Source organism: Stenella coeruleoalba (assembly GCF_951394435.1).
Source record: "Stenella coeruleoalba genome assembly, chromosome: 3".
In the NCBI taxonomy this organism is placed as follows: domain Eukaryota; kingdom Metazoa; phylum Chordata; class Mammalia; order Artiodactyla; family Delphinidae; genus Stenella; species Stenella coeruleoalba.
Window position 1 is genome coordinate 11,800,600 of NC_137148.1, and position 22,198 is coordinate 11,822,797.

Below are 22,198 nucleotides of genomic sequence, written 5' to 3' on the forward strand. Positions count from 1 at the left end.
AGATGGTTCAACCATAAATTCCTCCTCTACCCCACCCAACCCAGTACCTATAAATATTCTTGAGTATAGTGAACCTGGTAAAGTAAATAGGTGGACCCTTCTGAGCTCTAAGTTACTTGGAAGGTACAGTGAAAACATACTAATAAGACAATCTCTTTAAAAATTAGGATATAAAAAGACTAGGTACTATTTCAGCAGCCACAAATACGAGAGAAAGAGAGAGAGAATAAAAGCAGTTATCACGAGGGGTATGTAGAAGGGAGGCTCAGGAAGGAGGGACCCAGAAATGAGGTGATGGGATCAAAGGGTAGGAAAGGGGTTATGAAGAAAAAGAAATGTTAAGAGATTAACTATATAAAACTATTGCAGTTATGAATCCATGTGTGTCTGGGTGTCTAGTACAAACCCAACTCAGAGTAATACAAAAGCATAAGAAAGAGCCTGATTTTCAAGCCCTTTGCAGTCAGTATGGGGAGAAAGATAGAACCATTAGAAGAAACCAAAATACAGATTCTTTAGTGCCAATGTGAAACGGAAGTCACAGGAAAAAGTGGTCCTGTGTGGTAGGATAGTCTGAGTGGGCTTCTTGGGAGTGGGACGTACTCTGGGGTATAAAACATGGGGAGAATTAGGGCATGGAGAGCAGGTGAGGACACTGTGTAGGAGAGGAGAATGGTGATTTCTAAGTCTTCCTAGAACAATCCCTCTATCACCATGTTCCAACCTGTGTTCCACTGTCCACCACAGAGGGTCTACAAGGTGTTAACGTGCTTTCCTGGTAAGCAGCCAAGGAATTCTGGGAAATGCCACCTACAGGAGCCGACTTTTGGAGACCACTAAATACTGGCATATCAAGGGCTCTGAAAAGTCCTCCAGAAGAGAAATCTGCCTGACTTTGTTTAACCTGGATTTCCCAGACTTATCTGAGCCTAGACTTCTTTGCAGCATACTGGTACACATTCTGGGAAACTGTATTTAATGGAATACACCACGTTACATATATTTTAAAGTATATTATATCTCTCATTAGGAAAAAATGTTTGCTTAAACTTTTCCCATGTATCCTGCTGTTCAGCAGTCTGCTGCGTCCAAATCACATCTTTCAAATTGGGGTCTCAGGGGGCTTCCCTGGTGGCGCAGTGGTTGAGAGTCTGCCTGCCAATGCAGGGGACACGGGTTCGTGCCCTGGTCCGGGAAGATCCCACATGCCGCGGAGCGGCTGGGCCCGTGAGCCATGGCCACTGAGCCTGCGCTCCGCAACGGGAGAGGCCACAACAGTGAGAGGCCCGCGTACCGCAAAAAAAAAAAAAAAAAAAAAAATCGGGGTCTCAGAATACACTAACCTATTAATATAAAAAGCTTAATGACTCAAGTTCCTTTAAAGTCTAATGGCCAACAGTAAGTATAATTTTAAAATGTAGTTAGCCTCGGGAGATAAAATTAAATACTGAATATATATAGTTTCCAGGAAATTAATGACATCATATACTTGGTAAAAATTCCTTAGGGAACAGCTTAAGAATATCACTCCTTGTTTCATTATTTATATCACAACATCTATAAGAAATTATACCATAGACCTTAAACACTCAGCCTTTTGAATTGAAAAATAATAACCATTTAAACAGACTTACTGATCTTTGCAAAAGCATTTTTCAAGTACATCTGAATGTTCAGTGATGTCCAGGTCAGTGCAGCCAGGCCAGGCTGCAGAGCTTCATCCACCTTTGCCAAATGAGGGACCATCAGTTGCTCTATAATGGGAGGCATTTTTGACTTCACTCTCTGATATTCAGCCAGCATCATCTGCAGGGAAATAGGGGTGAAGTAATCAAATAATATCTCACTTTGAATATCTAGTAATAGCTCATTTTTATCCAAAATGATTACTTTTATTTAGGGTCCAGTTGCAGGGCTCCAATAGCAGCCTGGCAAGTAAAGCAGCCAAAACATAATAAGAATAGAACAGGCAAGAAATCTCTCCATAGACACAAATTCCTCATCTAATAAAATACGACTGAGAAGGAGAGAAAAAGAACTTAAGAGCAAGTTAAAGGACAAGAATGTTGTCTGCTTTGTTCAATGTGCCTGAAACAGTGCCTGGCACATAGAAGATGATCAATCAATATTTCTCTGATTAATTAACTAGCTGTTATTAGAACGAGCATTTGTGATCAGAAACTCATGGTCCTCCACTGAAATTTACCTGCTGTATAATGTTAAATTGTGTCAGTATTTTGTTCACATGTTACCATATTTAAATAAGATTGATAGTACTTCCAGCCTACCTTTTATAGCAATGTTAATATTAATAATTAATTATAAGAAAGCAACTTTAATGCACTTCTTAAATACAATTGTTTTTAAGCTCATCTTTGTAATGTGCGTGTGAGTATTACTTTGTCATTAGATCACTGTTTCCCAAGGTGTTTACGCTGAAATGCAAGCCACAAGAGATTCTATAAGAAAAATGGTCCCTGGGTGGGTAAGTTTGGAAAACACTGTACACAATATCTCCCTTCTTTGACAGTCACAATTAATAGTAATGATTCTGAGAAAATTGCAAGAAGGAAGTAAGAAGCCCAACAGTCTTTGTGAATTGTGTTAAACTCAACATTTCCCATTGGACTACATAATCCTTTCTTCATTTAATACTTTTCCACAATTTCTGTAATATCCTTTCAATTTCCATGAAACACCTAAAGTTGATGGTTCTATTAGCAGCTACTTATACATTTCCTGAACCGTTTATCCACTGCTTACCTTTTTTTCAATGTTCATCACTTATCCTATTTGGGAAGCAATTCTTAAATCAGCCTCCAGCAGGCCTTTTACTTCCTACCTTAATCCTTTAATCTAGGAGGTATTATTCACCCATTTTATAAATGAAAAACTGAGGCTTAGAAGGGTAAAGTAATTTGCCCAAAGATAATGCTTTGAATTCAGATTGACTTCAGAATCTGTATTCGTAACTATTAGTCTATGTTGGCTCATCTCTTTCTAGTTTGAACTGCCTTCCAAGGAATAGATGAAGAAACCAAACTCTCAGCTACTCCAGCATGTCTGTAGAAGCCTGAAAACTGTTCAATATTCAGCACAATAACTCAGCAATACCTGAGATAGTCTCCAAAACATGTCAATAGATCTGCTCTTACCAGGTACTTGCAGTGAGTGGGAACCTTTAATGCTTTCAACCTCAAGATACAATAAATGTCACCCAGATGATAATTCACTAGATAGAATTGTCATTTACAGCTGTGGTGGTTTTAAAACATTCTTTGACCGTCCTCCCTTAATGGGGTGGGGTTTATGTCCCCTCTCCTTGAATCTGGGTGGGCTTATGAAGCCCAACAGAAGACAACAGAAATGATGCTATGAGACATCCTGAGGCTGTCCAAAAGGCCATGTGGCTTCCTCCCTGCCTACTGTAACACCCACCGTTGGAATCCTGAATTGCATTATAAGAAATTCTACTACCCTGAGGCCTCCCTCCATCCTGGAATGCTCTCATAGATTCTCCAGTCCTTAGCCCCAGCTAAGCGAAACTTCCAGCCATTCCCACCAAAGAACCAGAGAATGAGTCCTTCTTGGACCTTCCAGATCAAACATCTGCCAACTGAACTAAGTGATCTTAGCCAATGCCACAGGGAACAGAAGGATCACCTAGCCAAGCCTTGCTTAAATTCTTTATTCACAGAATCATGAGGTATAATGAAATGGTTGCTTTAAGCCACTGTATTTTGGGATTGTTTGTTACATGCAACAGATAACTGAAACAGCAATTCTGTGGACAAAATTATCATTAGTAATTTTATATTCTGATAAACAGTGTTTCTTAATAAAAATAACTACTTTCTTTTTCCTTTTTTATTTATTTTTTATTGAAGTATATTTAATTTACAATGTTGTATTAGTTTCAGATGTACAGCAAAGTGATTCAGTTATACACACACACATATATATATACATATTCTTTTTCAGATTCTTTTCCATTATAGGTTATTACAAGATACTGAGTATAGTTCCCTGTGCTCTAGAGTGGGTCCCTGTTGTTTACCTATTTTATATATAGTAAAACTAACTGTTTCTTTACAAATATGTAGATTGACTTAGCTATTTTTCTAACATCCAAGAAAAATCTAAAAGGGAATTCCAACATTCTGACTAGTATCTGATGAGCTTACATTTGAGGAATGTCTGTCCATTGCCAATATTAACTTTTTAATATAACACGAAAGAGTGGGAAAACAGTAGACTACAAGTTTGGGTTCTTGTCCTACCTCTGCAACTTACTAGCTATGAGACCTTGGCTACGTCATTTAACTTCTCTAAGCCACGGTTTTGTCATCTCTAAAATAATATAATAGTACTCTATTCCAATTACCTAACATGGCTGTAGAAAATATCAAATGGAATAATGAATATGAAAACGGTTTGAATGTAAAGTATTATGCAAATGTGTGGCCTTATAGGGCTTGTCCTATGATATTGGCCACTATAAAGTTCTAACAATGGTTTCCATGTTGTCAAATATCGTGGCAGCACCTCTGACCTCATCTTGAGCATCCTCTGGGCAGCATTTGTCACTGGTGACCATTCCCTCCATCATGAGGTTTTTCTTACCCTTGGCTTCCTTGACACTTGGTTTCCACCTGCCTCAAAGGGCAATCCTTAATTTTACTAGCATATTTGTCCTCTTCTATCAGACCTGTTAATATTGGAACAACTCAGGGTTCAATGTAGGCCCTCTACGCTTCTTTATATTCTCCTCCTTGGAAATCTCATACAGGACAATGACTTTAAATAGCAACTGTATTCTAATAACTCTCAAAAACACACCTTCAACTTTGACTTCTCCACTCAACTCCAGACTTACATATCTATCTGCATGGATAACACCTCTACTTGGATCTCTAAAAATCATCTTATACTTAAGATGGGAGCTATTAATTCCTTTCTGCCCCCCAAAACAAGCTAGTTCCAGTCTTTGCCATCTCCACGAGTGGAACTTCCATTTGGGGCCACTGCATGTTACTGAACATGTGTGCAGAATACAACCAACGTACGACTGAATAATTCCATTGAGTTGCTCACACCAAAAACAAAGGGATCATCCTTGAGTTCTCTCATAACCTGCCTGTTGACATCATTCTCTAATTCACTGATCTACTACTCTGCTGCATCCTAGTTCAAGCTGCCATCATCTCCATCCTGAACCGGTGCAACAGCTCTCAAACTAGCCTCACACTGACCCTTTTTGTCCCCTTAGAGTCTATTCCTCACCCAGCAGAAAGAATGATTTTTATTGTAAAAGACATCATGCCTTTTTCTCCTGCTCAGATTCCTCTAATGGCTTCCCGGTGCACTCAAACGTGTAACCTTGGTGCACTCAAACGGGTAACCTTGGTTTACAAGCTCTATGATGACCTGGCCCTTGCCAACTCTACATTCTAGCCTCAGTCACTCCACTACAGTTGTCCTGGACACTTTCTGCTTCTCAACAGTAACACACCACCAGATTTTTTTTTAATGCATACTGGGGCTAGCCAAGAAGGGGAAAAAAAAAAAGTACTATACCTTCATGTTACTGAAGTTCTTTTTGTATATGTCTCGTTTCCGGAAAAGGGAAGCTGCAAATGGTGAAACTTCCAGACCCATCTGTGACATGCACTCTGTTTCTCTAAATAAGGTTAATATCTGAGGATCAAAGTTTACAAACAATTCCCCTGTGCCGGGAGCCTTCACCAATAAAGAAGCCTCAAGTCCTACATGAATTTCTTCAGTCTGTGAGAAGAGATCAACATTGTTACTAGTAGCGGGTTCAATGCAGACACAGGGTATCTAGCTTGGCCATTTCTGGGAATGAAGGTCATTACGTCTTCTTCCATGGATTTGAGCTTCTCAAACTAAAGACAATGGGGTCTCTCACTCTTCTCCTAACTTCACTCTCAGGAAAGAGTTTTCAAGTTCTTGGTGGTGATATACAGTCAATTCAACAAAATGCTTGGGTCATGAATCTCTCACGCCTGATAAGTGGATACTGCAATAAAGGTGACTTCTCAAAAGCCACTTCACTCCCTGATACCTTCGTTCCTACTCAGTTATTTTTCCTAATAAATGTTTCAAGAAACCTACCAAGCTCAGTCTTCAGTTATCTAGAAAAGCAAGGTAAAACACTACAGAGACATCTCTGTTGTTGATTCAGATACCAAAATTTGAACTAGGAAAATGAGATACCATTTTAGAGGCCTTGTTAGGCTGAATTTTATCCTCCAAAATACTTCCTGTCAATCTACAAAGAAATACAAGTGTTGGTAGGGTATGAAATATAATTTGATTAACCTAGTATGGCCAAATAAAATTTAAAACTTTGTTTAACAGACATACTAGTGTTCACAGACACAATGGAGAAAAAAAAAGAAACAGAAATCCTAATCAACCAGGTACAGGATCCCATAAACAGGATCTTCTTCCTTAGGAGTTTATAAATTAAATAAAAATGAGTTTCTGGGGCTTCCCTGGTGGCGCAGTGCTTAAGAATCCACCTGCCAATGCAGGGGACACGGGTTCGAGCCGAGGTCTGGGAAGATCCCACATGCCGTGGAGCAATTAAGCCCGTGTGCCACAACTACTAAGCCTGCGCTCTAGAGCCCACGAGCCACAACTACTGAAGCCCACGTGCCTAGAGCCTGTGCTCCGCAACAAGAGAAGCCACCGCAATGAGAAGCCTGCGCACCAAGTCGAAGAGTAGGCCCCCGCTCACCGCAACCATAGAAAGCCCGCACGCAGCAACGAAGACCCAACACAGCCAATAAATAAATAACTAATTTATTTTTTAAAAAATGAGTTTCTGTTACCTGGTTTACGATCTTTTTTCCAAAATTAATTATTGTTTTTCTTCAGGGACATATTACACTCTTTGACTGATTACTGAGAGTCAACCAACCCTGTCTTACAAAATACCCACAAACTCAACTTTCTATGGGAATAAAACTGCCCAATGCGAGCAGTTTATAAACTCTTATGGAGTCGTCTTTGAAGAGCATACATGCAGAGACTCACTTGCTGAAGCCATGCCCTGTGGTAGAGAACCTCAAACGCCAGGAGGACTTTGGCCACCCTGTTGTAACTGCGAATCACAGGCTTGGCTTCCGCCGTCTGGAGCACAGACGGGTGCTGCCGGAAAAGCTGCATTGGTTGCTGAATCCGGTGGAAGAGCTGTCGGGCCCACAGAATCTTCCCAGCAATGGGAGGCTGGTCTCGAGCCAAAGGAGGATCGTCTTTCTGCTTCGTATACAGCTTCGAGATCATATCAATGTCAGCCCCATAGTTTTCAAGGATACGCCGGTATTTGTCATCAATTCCAAGATTAGGTATATCCAATCTGATTTTTTTTTTAAAGTGAAAGGCTTGAATTAATGGGATGATATTGAGAAATCTTATTTATTAAGACTTAGTGTAAAAACATATGCTGATGGAAGAGAATGAAATATTTGTGTTAGCATATTAAAAAATCAAAATGGAATCAGTCTGTCAATCATGTCACAATGGAGAGGTTACAGCTTTTCGGTTTGTTTCTTTTTTTTTTTTTTTTGTCTTATGGGATCTTAGTTCCCCAACCAGGGAGTGAACCCGGGACCTCGGCAATGAGAGGACAAAGTCCTAACCACTGGACCACCAGGGAATTCCCTAGAGTGTTTTTCGGTTTTTGGTTTGTTTTTTTTTTTTTTTAAATAGTATCAATCCTTAAAACCTAGTCAAAACTTTTGGTAAGAGTTTCTTCAAATTACTTAAACACTGGGCTTCCCTGGTGGCGCGGCGGTTGAGAGTCTGCCTGCCGATTCAGGGGACACAGGTTCGTGCCCAGGTCTGGGAAGATCCCACATGCCGAGGAGCGGCTGGGGCTGTGAGCCATGGCCACTGAGCCTGCGCGTCCGGAGCCTGTGCTCCGCAACGGGAGAGGCCACAACAGTGAGAGGCCCGCGTACCGCAAAAAAAAAAAAAAAAAAAAAATTACTTAAACATTAAGTGATATTATGATAGGCAGTCACAAGGTACTTCAAAGCTGAGAGGAAATAAAACAAACTCTTAATCCTCTGAAGAACTTTAAAACTGTGGCCTTGTTATTCAGATTGTCAAGAGAGGATTTCCTTCCCACTAGAATATGAAATAATAATAACGTAAGCTAAACCATGTTCATATTACCCCAATTTAGAAAATAGAATTTAGAAGAGTCTTTCAAATTTTTACCTTTCAAATTTCTTTAACATACTTAGAGCTTGATTTGTGTTTTTAATCTTTTCAAACGTAACATCCATGAACTTCTGCAACTCATTCTAAAACAGAATAAAGTCTGATTATGAACAGTGAATTAGCATTGCAAAAAATTCTACTTAGCAACAAGATAAAAGAGCTCCCCACCTCTGCAAACACATACAATATAGGACAAAGTATAACAGAGAAGATAATACTCATCTAAGCTTAAAGAAAGATAAATGTCCAGAACAAAGAGGGACGTGAAGGCCGGAGCAGTCGTAGGGTTTGGTGCCATGGCAGGCCCCAGGGATACTGGACCAGATATTTCTTCCACAAACATCACATCTTAGGATCAAGAAATCTTCTTGCACTGAAGAACTGTACAGTTAGCCTATCTAAATAAACACTCAAATTTTTTCACGACATAAAAATATCCAAGTATAAACTATACAGAACTTGAGACACAGTAAATCTTTACTGAGCCCTAACGCTTGGACCTGGTTTTCCTTGCTTTTCCAACTTACGGCTTCACAAAGGCCTACACTGAGCTTTTCATGAACACCTAAGACCTCAATTTAGTCTTTTCTCTCTGAGCCTTAGGTCCATTCTTTCAGTCTTTTGGAGTCTGGTGTGGAATCTTCTAGTCCTCTTAGCTCTGGGCTCTCAGGCCCTACTCAGTTTTTCTTAAGGCGGCTTGCCACCTCAAACGCTGGTCCTTTACTAAACAGTGCCTTACTTTGCCCACTGGAGACAATATCCTTCTAGACTTCCAATGGCCCGCCTGGTTCTAACGTGCTGCATCTCTTTGATATTAGTATAAGCATGAGCCCGAAATCTGGACAGGATCCCAGGCTCTGATGCCCTTGACAGCAGATCCCTGGACACAACCCTGATCCAAATCACTCATGGACAGTATATCTCATGCTCCCACACACACACACCCTCCAGTCTCACATCTTGGAGATGCCACAGTTACTGGTTTTCTCCATTCCGTCTCCAAGACTCATCACCCCCGCTCACTACACCCAGAGTCATGGGAAGGTCAGTATATGCCCCCCAGTTTTACAGAAACAAAGGCTGAATTCATGACAGTGCGTGAATTATTTAAAGGAGAGAGTATAAAAATGTTAGTTAAGAGAAAGTGGATGGAGAAAGGGAAAAGGAAGTCAGAGGAAAACTGGTCAGCAAACCGAGGAGCGAAGTGGACAATTTTTGAGATGGAAGACAAGATGAATAAAAGTGTTGAATGAGGGCTTCCCTGGTGGCGCAGCGGTTGAGAGTCCACCTGCCGATGCAGGGGACACAGGTTCGTGCCCCGGTCCGGGAAGATGCCACATGCCGCGGAGCGGCTGGGCCTGTGAGCCATGGCCGCTGAGCCTGCGCATCCGGAGCCTGTGCTCCGCAACGGGAGAGGCCACAACAGTGAGAGGCCCGCGTACCGCAAAAAAAAAAAGTGTTGAATGAAAAAACAAAATTCAAGAAGACTAGGAATTAGTATCTATAACTAGTGCTTAAAAAACAGACTTTAAAACATTTATAAAATTATATTCTCAGTATGATAAAAAGTGGCACAGTCTTGAAACGGTCTTCCCATTACTCTCATTTCCGCTCCATTTACTTGGAAAACATCAATCATGTTCTCACACCAAGCATGGCCTCCTCTCTGGAGCCTTTCCTAATCCCAGTCAAGCAACAATATGGAACTGTTTTTCTCCTAGGTTCACACCCTACCTTATGGGTTGTAGCAGTTCTCAGAGTCTATGTAATGTTTTGCAGGTCTGTTCTCCGTATAAGTTTCTTTAGAACTTCTTTGGAATATGTCAACTTATCTTTGGATCCTTACTTCCCAGTACAATATCAGAATATTATACTTTTATAATTAGCCATTTTAGCCACTCTTTGCCCTTCTTTAATAATATATTCATTACTCTGTTCTATAACATATACGTACTTATATTTCAATCATATCACGTGTCTGATGTGATTTCTGAGGGCAAATCAACTTGATTTATTTCTGTATCCATAAGCTACAGCATAGAAGTCTATACATAAATAATGTACAGTAAATGCATGTTTAATTGCAATAAATCTAGTTCTTATTTTTTTGTTACCTTATCAGTAATTATCTTTCTTTTCCATTTTTTTCTTAAACATTTTATTGGGTCATTTCATTTATGTTCCATTTAAAGTAAAACCTGTGCTTTTTTTCAGATCTGATGCCCCTGATATATGTGGAACTGGGATGTGATTTTTTAAGGTTATACTCCATTTATAGTTATTATAAAATATTGGCTATATTCCCCATGTTGAACAATATATCCTTGTAGCTTATTTTATACCGAATAGTTTATACCTCTTAATCCCCTAACCCTATATTACCCCTCTCCTCTTCCCTCTCCCCACCGGTAACCACTAATTTGTTCTCTATTTCTCTGAGTCTGCTTCTCTTTTGTTATATTCACTAATTTGTTGTATTTTTTTGGATTCCATATATGTGATATCACACAGTATCTGTCTTTCTCTGCTTGACTTATTTCACTTAGCAGTCTACTCCTTATTATTTCGCAACTCATACGCTAATTCAGCAAACATTCTTTGCTCTCCAGTAACATAAGGTCCTATCCCCTAGGCCTTGGAGACATAAATAGGAATGAACACAATTCCTGCCCTCAAGGTGTTCACCATCTACCTATATCCCACATACAAACTACTGAAGTACCATGTGATCAGAAACTGCTAGGACACACAAATGAAGATTTGACAAATAAACACTGACCGTGGAGCACAGACTTAGGATCTGCCAGCGCCCATCAACAAGAGATCAAGACCCACACTCCTTACGTCTGAATCGGCCCCCAAAAGAGATCAGTGCTTAAATTATTACCGGCACTCTATCTTCCCATCACCTGAAACGTGTCTTACAGCATAATGGTTTAAAACTTGAATCCTAGAGCCAGACAGCCTGCCACTTGTCATCTCTGTGACCTTGGGCAAATCACTTAACCTCATTGTGAATCGGTCTCCTCCTCTCCAAAAAGAGGGTAATAAGAGCACCCACTTTATCAGATTATTGTGAGTATTAAATGAATTAACATCTATAAAGTGCTGAGAACAGACCTGACACATAGAATTAGCTAGTTTTATTATGAGTCCTACACTGAACTCATCCCTCCAGAAATGCTTTGGAGCTCTTTTTCCCTTGAAGTGTATAAATTTATTTCAAACTGAAAATTCTGGAAAAGAAGAAACAGAATGATCCTTTTCCTTTAATAATCAGAAAGGTGCACACTTTAGATCTCACTGGGATGGAAAGAAGTCTGCATGTTGATTATAGTGGACACCTGTTAGGTTGTCTCCCAATCTTACCCTCCCTGGTTCTCCTCAGCTGATAATAAACGCTCCCAACCACGCAAGTGGATCTCATCCCCTCTGCTTTTACCATATGACCCCTCAGTTAACAGGTCCAGGACAAGGCACCACATTAGAATTGGCTAACCCAACCTTTTCCTTAGGAACTTGGAGATGAGGCTGGTTCCATGATATGTTCTCAGAAGCCGCTGACGGCCATACGCTGCTCCTGTGGGCTGGTCCGGGGGTGGGAGGAGGGACAAGAGAAGGAAGAGAGAATGGGGCTTCGAGACCAAGAGGGGTCCAGGTGCTGAGCCGGTCCTGGTACCACTGTTTCAAGGCCAGCTGTAACTCTGCCTTTGAGATCTGCCAGGCACTGCTGATCATTTATTTGCTCAAGCTACCTCTGGTCACAATCATTGCTAAAGTAACAAACAAATGGAAACAAATTTCTATATTCTAATAATGCTGTTTCAACAGAAGATAAAAGTTAATTTTCTAAGATCTAAGACGGAACACATGCAGAAGTCTGTGATCACAGATCATTACCCAAAGCTATACTTATGACCCTTTAATCCATGAAAAAAAGCCTTCAGTCATTAATCTGAAATCACAAAATGCAGGCCAAGCTTGCTATCGGTCACCTCCATGATGAAGATGCCTCTCCCTTCTGAATGGGTAATGATAACCAGCATTACACAGAACGGAAAAAATAAACACCAGACTGTCAACAGGAGTTTCATTATCCAACCTACGTGAAGGTCATTAGTCTGCTTGCAAAACTCTTCATAATCCTGCTCAAAATCCATTTTCCGCTGGTCTAAGAAATTATATTCCTTTCCCTTTATGGTGGCAACAATACCCTGAAATGTTATGAAAGAAATAAGACAATATTTCAATATTCTTGCATTACTTAGGTAAATATGACCTTTAAATATAGAACCTGTGCAATCATTGCCCAAAACTCAACTTAAGAGGAGCCTTATTTCTTTAATTATTCTCACTGCTTCATGTATATTACAGGTAGTATAATATTGCCGAATGCATTCAAATATATAATTTTGAAAGCATTTTCATGAGACTTTATGTATTTCTGAAGAAAAATATCAAATAAAAACCTCACCTGAAAAGTAGGAAAGATGTTCTGTCTAAAAATTTCTTACAAACTACATCGGAAGTAATGAAAAAGAAAAAGAAGCCCAAGGAACTTCCCTAGTGGCCCAGTGGTAAAGAATCCACCTTGCAATGCAGGGGACGCACGTTCAATCCCTGGTGGGGAGCCAAGATCCCACAGGCCGCGACGCAACTAAGCCCTCATGCCACAACTACTGAGCTCACGTGCCCTAGCTAGAGAGCTTGCATGCCGAAACTACAGAGCCCATGCACCCTGGAGCCTGCACGCCACAACTAGAGAAAGAGAAAACCCGCACACAACAACTAGAGAGAAGCCCGTGAACCTCAAGGGAAGAGCAAGGGAAGATCCCTCATGCCTCAACGAAGATCCCACGTGCTGCAACTAAGACCTGACGCAACCGAAAGAAAGGAAGGGAGGGAGGGAGGGAGGGAGGGAGGAAGGAAGGAAGCAAGCAAGCCCAAAGTAGAATTTACTAAAATATTTTTCATTGAAAAGTTTGTCTTCTCAGAAAATAAATAAGACTTTAACAGAATACAAACAACTTAGGAAGAACACAGTTATAACATCTGCAGATGAAAAACTATCCTCCAAGCCTCAAATGTCCTAAATAAAATATCAAACCATAATCTACTATTTAAAGAATCTCTAGAATTAATTGCTTCCTCCAAAGCTGCAGTCTGTGACTATAACAGTGCAAATTAGGAAACTCATCTTCTTGAAAATACTATTATCCAAAGTTCTGTTTGCTCTGAATAATGAGCTCTAATGCTCTGTGATCATTCTTAACCAGGTACTAAGCCGTTCTCAAACTCGGTGCCCGCACTGTTGACACAGGCCTATAATCTTTATGAAGAATGTTGGGCCAGCTTCCACAAACGCTTCTTCAAAGATATTTCCATTTAAACATCACCTCAAGTGTCTCAATAGACAAGAGTGTATAAGCTGCATAACTTCCTGAATCAAGTTTACAAGTTAAAACAACCTACTCTTTCATGCCGTATAACTACAAAATTAGGTCTATTCAGAAATTGTGTATATATAATGTTATAATGCTACCCATCATGTTACAGGAAATGTGTAAAAGAAGTATGGAAAAGCTACATTCCTACATTTTAAAGTTATATTTTAAAAGATTTGCGGCCCTTAGAAAATTCTGCTTTGTGATTGGATTTAATGGTCACTTAAGAGTATTAAGTAAATAAGCTGATTAATCATGACCTTTAAACCAACTAATCAAACTCAATCTACTAAATCATTTACTTAACAGATATTTATTGCACACCTATTATATGCCAGCAAACTTGGAAGATACAGAAATGAACAGAACAAAGAAACATCCCTGCCCTCGGGAATTTACATCCTCGGTCGGGGAGAGAGGGTGGGAATCTATATAAGTCACAAATAAATGAACAGGATAATTGCAGACAGTGAAAAAATAAGTAACATAGAGTGACTGAGGTGAAACAGAGCTCAAGGAAAACTTAATTGAGAGGGTCATTTAAATCAAGATCTAGAGGCCAAGGAGAAAATAACCATGTGATGATTCAGAGGCAGAACTTTCTATATATATATAGAAAAGGTTTTTTCTTTTTCTCTCCCCAAATCTGATATACTCAGGAAATGAAAAGATTTCTTATATAGACCTAAACTTTTAGAGTAGAAAAATCAATGAGTGACAGTAAATTATATGATCCTTTTCAAATTCAAGTACAAAAAAAAATTAAGGTTTAGTGGCACTGTCCCCAAACAAGAAAAAACTGACTATATCCACATTAAAAATGCAAAGCACATCGTGTTTGCAAATTGTTTTTTAAAAATCTTCGAAACATTAGATCCCTGTGCCCACTTTAAAAACTAAGATTAGTTACACATATATCCTTACAACATAAAGCTGTCAAAAGTCGAAATAATTAAGAATAGTAGAGCTAGGGCTTCCCTGGGGGTGCAGTGGTTGAGAGTCCGCCTGCTGATGCAGGGGACATAGGTTCGTGCCTGGGTCCAGGAAGATCCCACATGCCGCGGAGCGGCTGGGCCCGTGAGCCATTGCCGCTGGGCCTGCGCGTCCGGAGCCCGTGCTCCACAAGGGGAGAGGCCATAACAGTGAGAGGCCCACGTACCGCAAAAAAAAAAATAGTAGAGCTAAAATAAAATCCAATCCCTATTATTTTTTTAACATGAGTCCATATAAATGCTTAACTGCAGATATAATCAGATACCAACCACTCAGAACTCAGGGTCAACGAGAGACTGACACGCAGTATATGCTTGATGAAATATTTCTTGCATGAATAAATGAAATAATAAGTTATATTTAAACATTTTTCTTGTGCTACTAATGAAAACGCTTTTGCTAATGATGATTAATTTTAGGCTATAGGGAAGTCATTCTCATAATCACATAGCTGAAAAGAATATATTAGCACCATTACACAATTCTCAAATAGATTTAACTTCTTTATTGTTTAAGGGCCATGAGCTTATCTTTTACATTAGAGACTGATTATTTAAAGCTTTCTGAATACAGTCATTTGCATAACACATTAACGTTTTATTATGGATAAGGGTAGCAAATTTAGTTTTGAAAACAGTACCTGGTATTTAGTGACCATGTTTTCCAGTCCTTCAATCTTAGAATCTTCTAGGACTGAATATGTCTTGAAGGTAGTAAAGATGTCCATTATCTTGGCAAGACGTCTGTGGAAAGTTTCAAATTTTCCAAAAATATACATCTCACTGAATTCAAATTGTTTTTCATTTGGATCTTGTTTAAGTTTTTGTTTGATCTTGTGAAAGCAGTGCTGGTATTCCTTAAAGTAAAAACCAAAATACAAGAAAGGGAACACAACAAAGATATCAACCTTATTCTCTTAAGTGAAAGCGACAGCAAATTTAGGGTGGAATTACAAAACCTTTCAGTTTCATGCCTCTGTAGCTACTCCTTCATCAGCCTGGGATGTCATCTTTTCCCATCCCCCAACCTAGCAAACTCTTAATTTTTTTTTTTTTTTTCTTTTTGGCCACATGGCATACGGAACTTCCCTGACCAGGGATCAAACCCATGCACCCTGCGTTGGAAACGTGGAGTCCTAACCACTGGACCACCAGGGAAGTTCAAACTCCTAATTATTCATAAGGTGACTCAAAGATGCAGCCTTTCCCCCTGGGTCCCACTGTGTTAGTAGAAGCTTAACTCTTTGTGTATCTCTCCATTCGTCTACAAGAAGCTTAAGGAAAACTACTTCATTTTTGTATCTCTAGTACTTAGTGTGGTGTTGGCACATAGCAGGCCCTCAAAAAGGGTAAAGTAAGTGAACACATGTGGGGGACTGATTTATTAACATTCAAGTTTTCTTAACAGTAAAAGATTACCATTCCTTTTAGCAACCACTAATATGATAACTGCTAAATGATTTAAGGTGCATTGGCAAAAAACAATGTAAAAATAATAAAAAACCTAAATATATTATCAAGTTGACCGTTACCTGCTTCAGTTTAATTGCAGATAATATTTTTTCCACAGCAACATCCTGTGGTTGGCTCCAGATCGAAGCAGTTCCATTGTTGGTAATATAGGCTTTACATGCAGATATCATCTGATTGGTCACCTGGAATTTTCCAATACAATGATGCCAAGGACATTAAGCAGTCATCAAACATAAATTGGGCTAAAGGGTCCCTAGCTCTCCTACCTCTCAGAGTATAAAATCTGTAAATAAATCTTTGGATGTATTGTTTTTCCATCACAACTATGATCAAGCACTAACCCTCTTTCTTTCCAGCTTTACTGAAGTATAATTGATGAACAAAAATTGTATATATTTAAGGTGTGCAATGTGAGGCCTGATACACATATGCATAATGAAATGATTAGCAAAATCGAGTATTAACACATCCAACACTTCAGATAATTACCATTGTGTGTGTGTGTTGAGAAAACTTAAGATCTGCTCTCTTAGCAATTTTCAAGCGTACAATACAATATCAGCTATAGTCACCATGCTGTACATTAGGTCCCAGAACTCAGTCACCTTATAACTCAAAGTCTGTAGCCTTTAACCCACATCTCCCCATGTCCCACACTCCCCCAGACCCTGGCAACCACCATTTTACCCTCTGCTTCTATCTGTTCAACTTTTTAAGTTCTACACATCTATTATCAAAGTCATTTGTAAAATCACAGAGCTGGAAGCACTACAGAAAATTGCCAATTCAGACCCCTGTGTGAATGCAGGATGAACATCTTAACCAACCAAGAAGGGATTCACTTCCCTACCTAAAAGCTGTCAAGAGCTTCCCCCACCCCGTCTCCTTCTTCGGCAGCCTGCTCTAAAATCTAACTCACGGTTTCCCAGTGCCATGAGACGAATTGTCCACCCTGATCATTTCATGCCACCATGATCTGTAGCAGAAATGTCAAAAGCAGAAGGCAACAGAGGAAAGAGGAAAGATAATGTGTGTAACTGCCAACATTTTATTTATCCCTCCAAACTTAAAAAAAAAAAAAAGACTTCAGAATTCTTTTGGTGATTTTTTAATAAATTAAAAGGAAAACTAGAGGTCTATACTGTAGGTATGGAATGACATGATGTCTGGGATTTGCAGTGCAAAGGTTAGGTGCAACAAAATCGGCCATGTGTTGATAGTTGATGATTGGGTGACACGTACATATACATACAATTCTCTTTCCTTTTGTACCTGCTACAAATTTTTCATAATGAAAGGTTTTTGAAAATGAGAGAAATGGTGGTTTCACAATTATGTTCCAAAATAAGCCTTGCAAATGCATGAAACTTGGAGTAATAACACAAATTGACTTTTGAGTCTTCTTCTCAGGGAATACCCCTCCCGACCCCAACATAACATTAATGTGTGAAGAAGTTGGAAGAGGGTCTTGTGGATTCCCCTCCTTTCTTCCTGAGTACGAGAGCAGAAGGAAGTTTCCCATCAAGCTCTCAAGGCTGGATGTCCCTATTCCTGGGAAGAATCATGCCTCTTACTGCATTAGTATTCACAACACAGTCCTGACGAGTCAAAAATGCCTCTATTTTAATACAACATTTAAAACTTTCGCCTTGGTAATGAAAAAGTCATTTACTTCTTAGAGACTGTTCAAAAATGGGAAAAAGCAACAATGCTCACCATAAACACTTATGAGTTAGGACATAAGGTTTAAACATCGTTATGGTTTTGGGCAGAATCATTATAATTGCTTTATGGATTACTGGAACGTTGCAAGTGGCTCTTATTACCATGATTACTGTTCTAATAACACCAAGTAAACAACTGTGGCATCAAATAAATTTGGAGCAGTGGCACATAAAATACGAAACTGAAGATAGCCAGTTAAATATAGTTTTTCTTAATTAAAATTTACCCAATAGATAGAAATCATGTGCTAAATAAAATAAGGAAAGAAATTCTAAAAAGAATCTTTCTTTCATTTTTATTATATATAAAAAATATAAATATATATTTATATACATATATAAATAATACAATATTTATTATATTAATTACTTTGGGAAATAATGCCTTATGATTTGCTAGAGTCAGCCTCCTCTCTCTGTTGAGAGATTAAGCTTTTTTTTTTTAATTGTAGGGTACATAGACATTGGATTGCACCAATGTGGTAATTTCTTTTTTAAAAAAAAAGATTTATGGTTTTTTTTAATATTTATTTATTTATTTTTGGCTGTGTTGGGTCTTAGTTGTAGCACGCAGGCTGCTCTCTAGTTGTGGCATGCAGGCTCGGTAGTTGTGGCCTGTGGGCTCTAGAGCATGCAGGCTTAGTTGCTCCATAGCATGTGGGATCTTAGTTCCCTGACCAGGGACCAAACCCGCGTCCCCTGCATTGGAAGGCGGATTCTTAACCACTGGACCACCAGGGAAGTCCCACGGTCATTTCTAATTATAAAAAAAAAAAAAATTAACCATTGGCAAAGAAATCTAAGTGACCATGGACTCTATGCTATGCACTTACCTTTACAAACAGAGACGTGATCTTCTCAGAGGTGTTATAGTAATGAGAGATACTATAGATCATTTTAATTGCATTTATAAGTGCAGGAATAGCATCAATCATGGACATCTGGAAAACATCACAAAAGTTTTCAGGGAAACAGATATCAAACTCAGCAAAATTCCAATAGGCTAATCCTTCCTACTTCATTAGAAAAAAATTTAGGTAAAAGATTTTTATTTAAATTTTTAAAATATTATCTATCACTCCACATAAATAGAATATATTGAGGGGTAATTTTATTTTTATTATTTAGTCACACACAGTTAATCAAATTTTGTTTCAATGCAAGAAACACTAACTTTCTGTTATGGACAAGGAAGTTGTGTTAACAGTTAATTTTGTAATAAATAAAAACAGGCACATCCTAAAGTTAAAATTTAAAAAAAAGAAGAAGAAAAAGAATGAGCCAATAACTCTTCCCACAGTTATTTGAGTATAGTCCAGGATGTCAACTGCAATATTTAATAGGAAATGGAATATGCAATAAATGTTTTTAAAATATAACGTCGCATGTCCTGTCCATCTTATCTGGATAGATAAATAGATGCTAGACAGACAGATATATGATATAAATATTATATAGAGAGAGATATAGAGAGAGAGACACAGAAGTAGATAGACAAGTGTATATATATATATATATATATATATAAAACTTTCTTAAGAATAAAAAGAAGTTTCTAAGACTTTTCCAACAGACTGTAATAATCACAAACCAAAACTCCACACTCAATTCAGTTAGTGCGAAAGGGTCATCAGTACACCAAGGGGGCAGAAATCTCTAACTCACAGGGTCACTACTGTACAAGGGGTCACAGCATTTCTCAAGTGTGTACAGATATTTGACATTGTCCTTTGCTTCATTAGCTGCATCAGTGATTCGAATATCCATCTCCCGCCAAGTCTAAGCACAGTACAGGGAAGAAATTTTAATGCAATTATTAATAGAGGAAATTCCACTATAACAGCTGCTAAAAGTCATCACAAGTCCCATGGGTCAGACTTGCAGTCTGCCCTATGCATCTCACATAAAACTGAATCCAGAGGGGTGGGGGGCATTGCCACACGGAAGAGCAATTTAAATGTTTTGACAAAATTTTCAAAGGTATCTCTTCCAGGCCTTCTCTTAGGACATCTATTCAATAACTAGGACAAAGCCTCAAGAGGGCAGCACCTCCATTTAAACCTACACCCTTGCTCCTCCACAGACTGCTGAATCCATTTTGCACCTCACTCCCATATTGTCTGTGGTAAAGAACGGAAGGGAGCCTCCAGCCCACAGCCGGCAAGGAACTGAATCCCACAACAATCACATAAGCAACTTGGAAGCAAATCCCAGTCAGGCCTTCAGATGAGCCAACACCCTGACTGCAGCCTCAGGCTAGATCTCAAGTCAGATGCTCCCAGCTAAGCTGCACCCAAATCCCTGACCCACAGACTATGAGATAATGTTTGTTGTTTCAGGGGGCTAAGTGTTGGGGTAATTTGTTACACAGGGATATAAAACAAATACACCAGTGCTAAAAAAAAAAAAAAAAAAAATAGATAAGGTAAGGTTTCATTATTACTACTCCTCGTTGGTCTGAATTCATAATATACATACAATCGTGTTATTATGTTACATCTTAATGACTTGCAATGCCCTCTAATAATACACATACATACATGTACACCAGCCAACAAATACCTTTCATTCAAAGGCTGTTTCCACAGTATCCAAAATTATAAAAGGACAGTATAATCCAACCTTAAAGTCGTTTTCATAGAGGTAGAATGACATTTTTCTGTTCCTAATTCCCCCAGGACATATGCATACAGAATTCTCATTCCCACTTCGTAAAGCGAAAAGCAACCTTCAGAAGTTTCGACCTGGAAGCAGCAAGCACTGCCAACACAGCCTTCACATCTGGGCTCTTCCACTGATCCAGAAGGTAGTTAAATCTAGACAGTCTTCTTTTCCAGTACTCCAACTCTGCTCGGGGCCCAAGGTCATCCGCTTCCGTCCGTAGCTGATTGCTTCCGGCAAGGACCTGCAAGTGCACAGAAGGCCCATGAACCAGTGAGTAGGGCTGGAGATATAAAAGTTATACATAAGCAAAACATAAGGAAAGAAGTGAATTCTGCTATCTGAATCGTGATATATTTTTATTCATCTGCATGCTTCAAATGACAGCCTTTTACTAACTTAACATGTATCCATTTTTTAAATTTCAACAAAAATTTAGTTGACTCATTCTAACGGAAAACTATTTGTTAAAGGAGCTTTCATGAACTTTCGGAGGACGTGACCTCAGAAAGTTTCTTGGCTATTCACTTAGAACCTCAGAGAACAATAACCTTGGAAAGCCCTCATGCCTTCAGTTGGTTAATTTCCATTATGCTTCCTTATTGATGTAACATCCAGCTTCACTTGGGACTTTTCTGAAAATATTTATTTATTTTTAATTTTTTTTTTTTTTTTTTTTTTTGCGGTACGCGGGCCTCTGACTGTTGCGGCCTCTCCCATTGCAGAGCACAGGCTCCAGACGCGCAGGCTCAGCGGCCATGGCTCACGGGCCCAGCCGCTCCGCAGCATGTGGGATCTTCCCGGACCGGGGCACGAACCCGTGTCCCCTACATCGGCAGGCGGACTCTCAACCACTGCACCACCAGGGAAGCCCTGAAAATATTTTTTTTTAAGGTTAAGTCTTGAGCTTTGTTTTGGAGGACACACTGAATTAGAAAGCTTCTTGTACTTCTACAGAGAGATTCTCTTCAAAGTAACTTACACCTTTCAGAAAAAAAACTGGCCAAGTACAGTCATTTAGTTATATAAAGTTATTTACTTTCATCTCCTAGAATTCTTACTATCTCTTAACTAATGACTAAAAATTAAAATTGCATTGCACCTGTCACCTTGTTAGGGACTTGTGGTAAAATACTTAGGCAAATGGGAATGGGATGTGACATACCTTCTTCCACTGGCTGGTTCAGTAACATGGCATCTGAACTAGTCAGTGTTCAGATAGCTAGTTTCTGATGTTTCGTTTCTGAAAATTACCTGCTCTGTTTGTTTGATCCATACTTTCATACAACCTTCTATTTTTTCCAAAGTCTCAGGGTTATTAGCTAGAGTCAAGTAGTCTACAGGTTCCTTCAGGGTTTTCAGTTCAAATATGTCACACTTTTGAAGGTTCACCTAATTAAAATGAAAGTTAAATAATCAGATGATGCTATTTTAACACACACAAACACACACACTTCTGACTGATCCAAAAGGATCTTAAGGGGATTCTCTCTAGTCTAAACTATCTTGCTTCCTGAGAAATGTCCTTGAAAACACAGTGAGACATATTGCATTGAGCACACCAGTAGAGGTGATTGGTTCTGAGGTCAAATTTTGGGTCAAAAAAAAAAACACCAAACAGTGAACTAGAGAGAGAGAGAGAGACATAATA

The 22,198-nt window shown here is 39.1% G+C and overlaps 1 protein-coding gene across 1 annotated transcript in view; it reads right to left on the minus strand.

Annotated features, from left to right (window-relative positions):
• DNAH5 (dynein axonemal heavy chain 5) overlaps nucleotides 1–22,198 on the minus strand; it is a 211,086-nt gene that overhangs the window by 172,854 nt on the left and 16,034 nt on the right. The window contains exons 5-15 of the mRNA XM_079918021.1: nucleotides 21,802–21,939; nucleotides 20,615–20,791; nucleotides 19,552–19,665; nucleotides 18,720–18,827; nucleotides 16,222–16,344; nucleotides 15,331–15,546; nucleotides 12,360–12,467; nucleotides 8,251–8,336; nucleotides 7,063–7,384; nucleotides 5,578–5,784; nucleotides 1,635–1,806 (exon numbers count right to left, since the gene is read on the minus strand). Coding sequence (XP_079774147.1) covers nucleotides 1,635–1,806; nucleotides 5,578–5,784; nucleotides 7,063–7,384; nucleotides 8,251–8,336; nucleotides 12,360–12,467; nucleotides 15,331–15,546; nucleotides 16,222–16,344; nucleotides 18,720–18,827; nucleotides 19,552–19,665; nucleotides 20,615–20,791; nucleotides 21,802–21,939 — 1,771 coding nt within the window. The remainder of the gene's footprint in view (nucleotides 1–1,634; nucleotides 1,807–5,577; nucleotides 5,785–7,062; nucleotides 7,385–8,250; nucleotides 8,337–12,359; nucleotides 12,468–15,330; nucleotides 15,547–16,221; nucleotides 16,345–18,719; nucleotides 18,828–19,551; nucleotides 19,666–20,614; nucleotides 20,792–21,801; nucleotides 21,940–22,198) is intronic.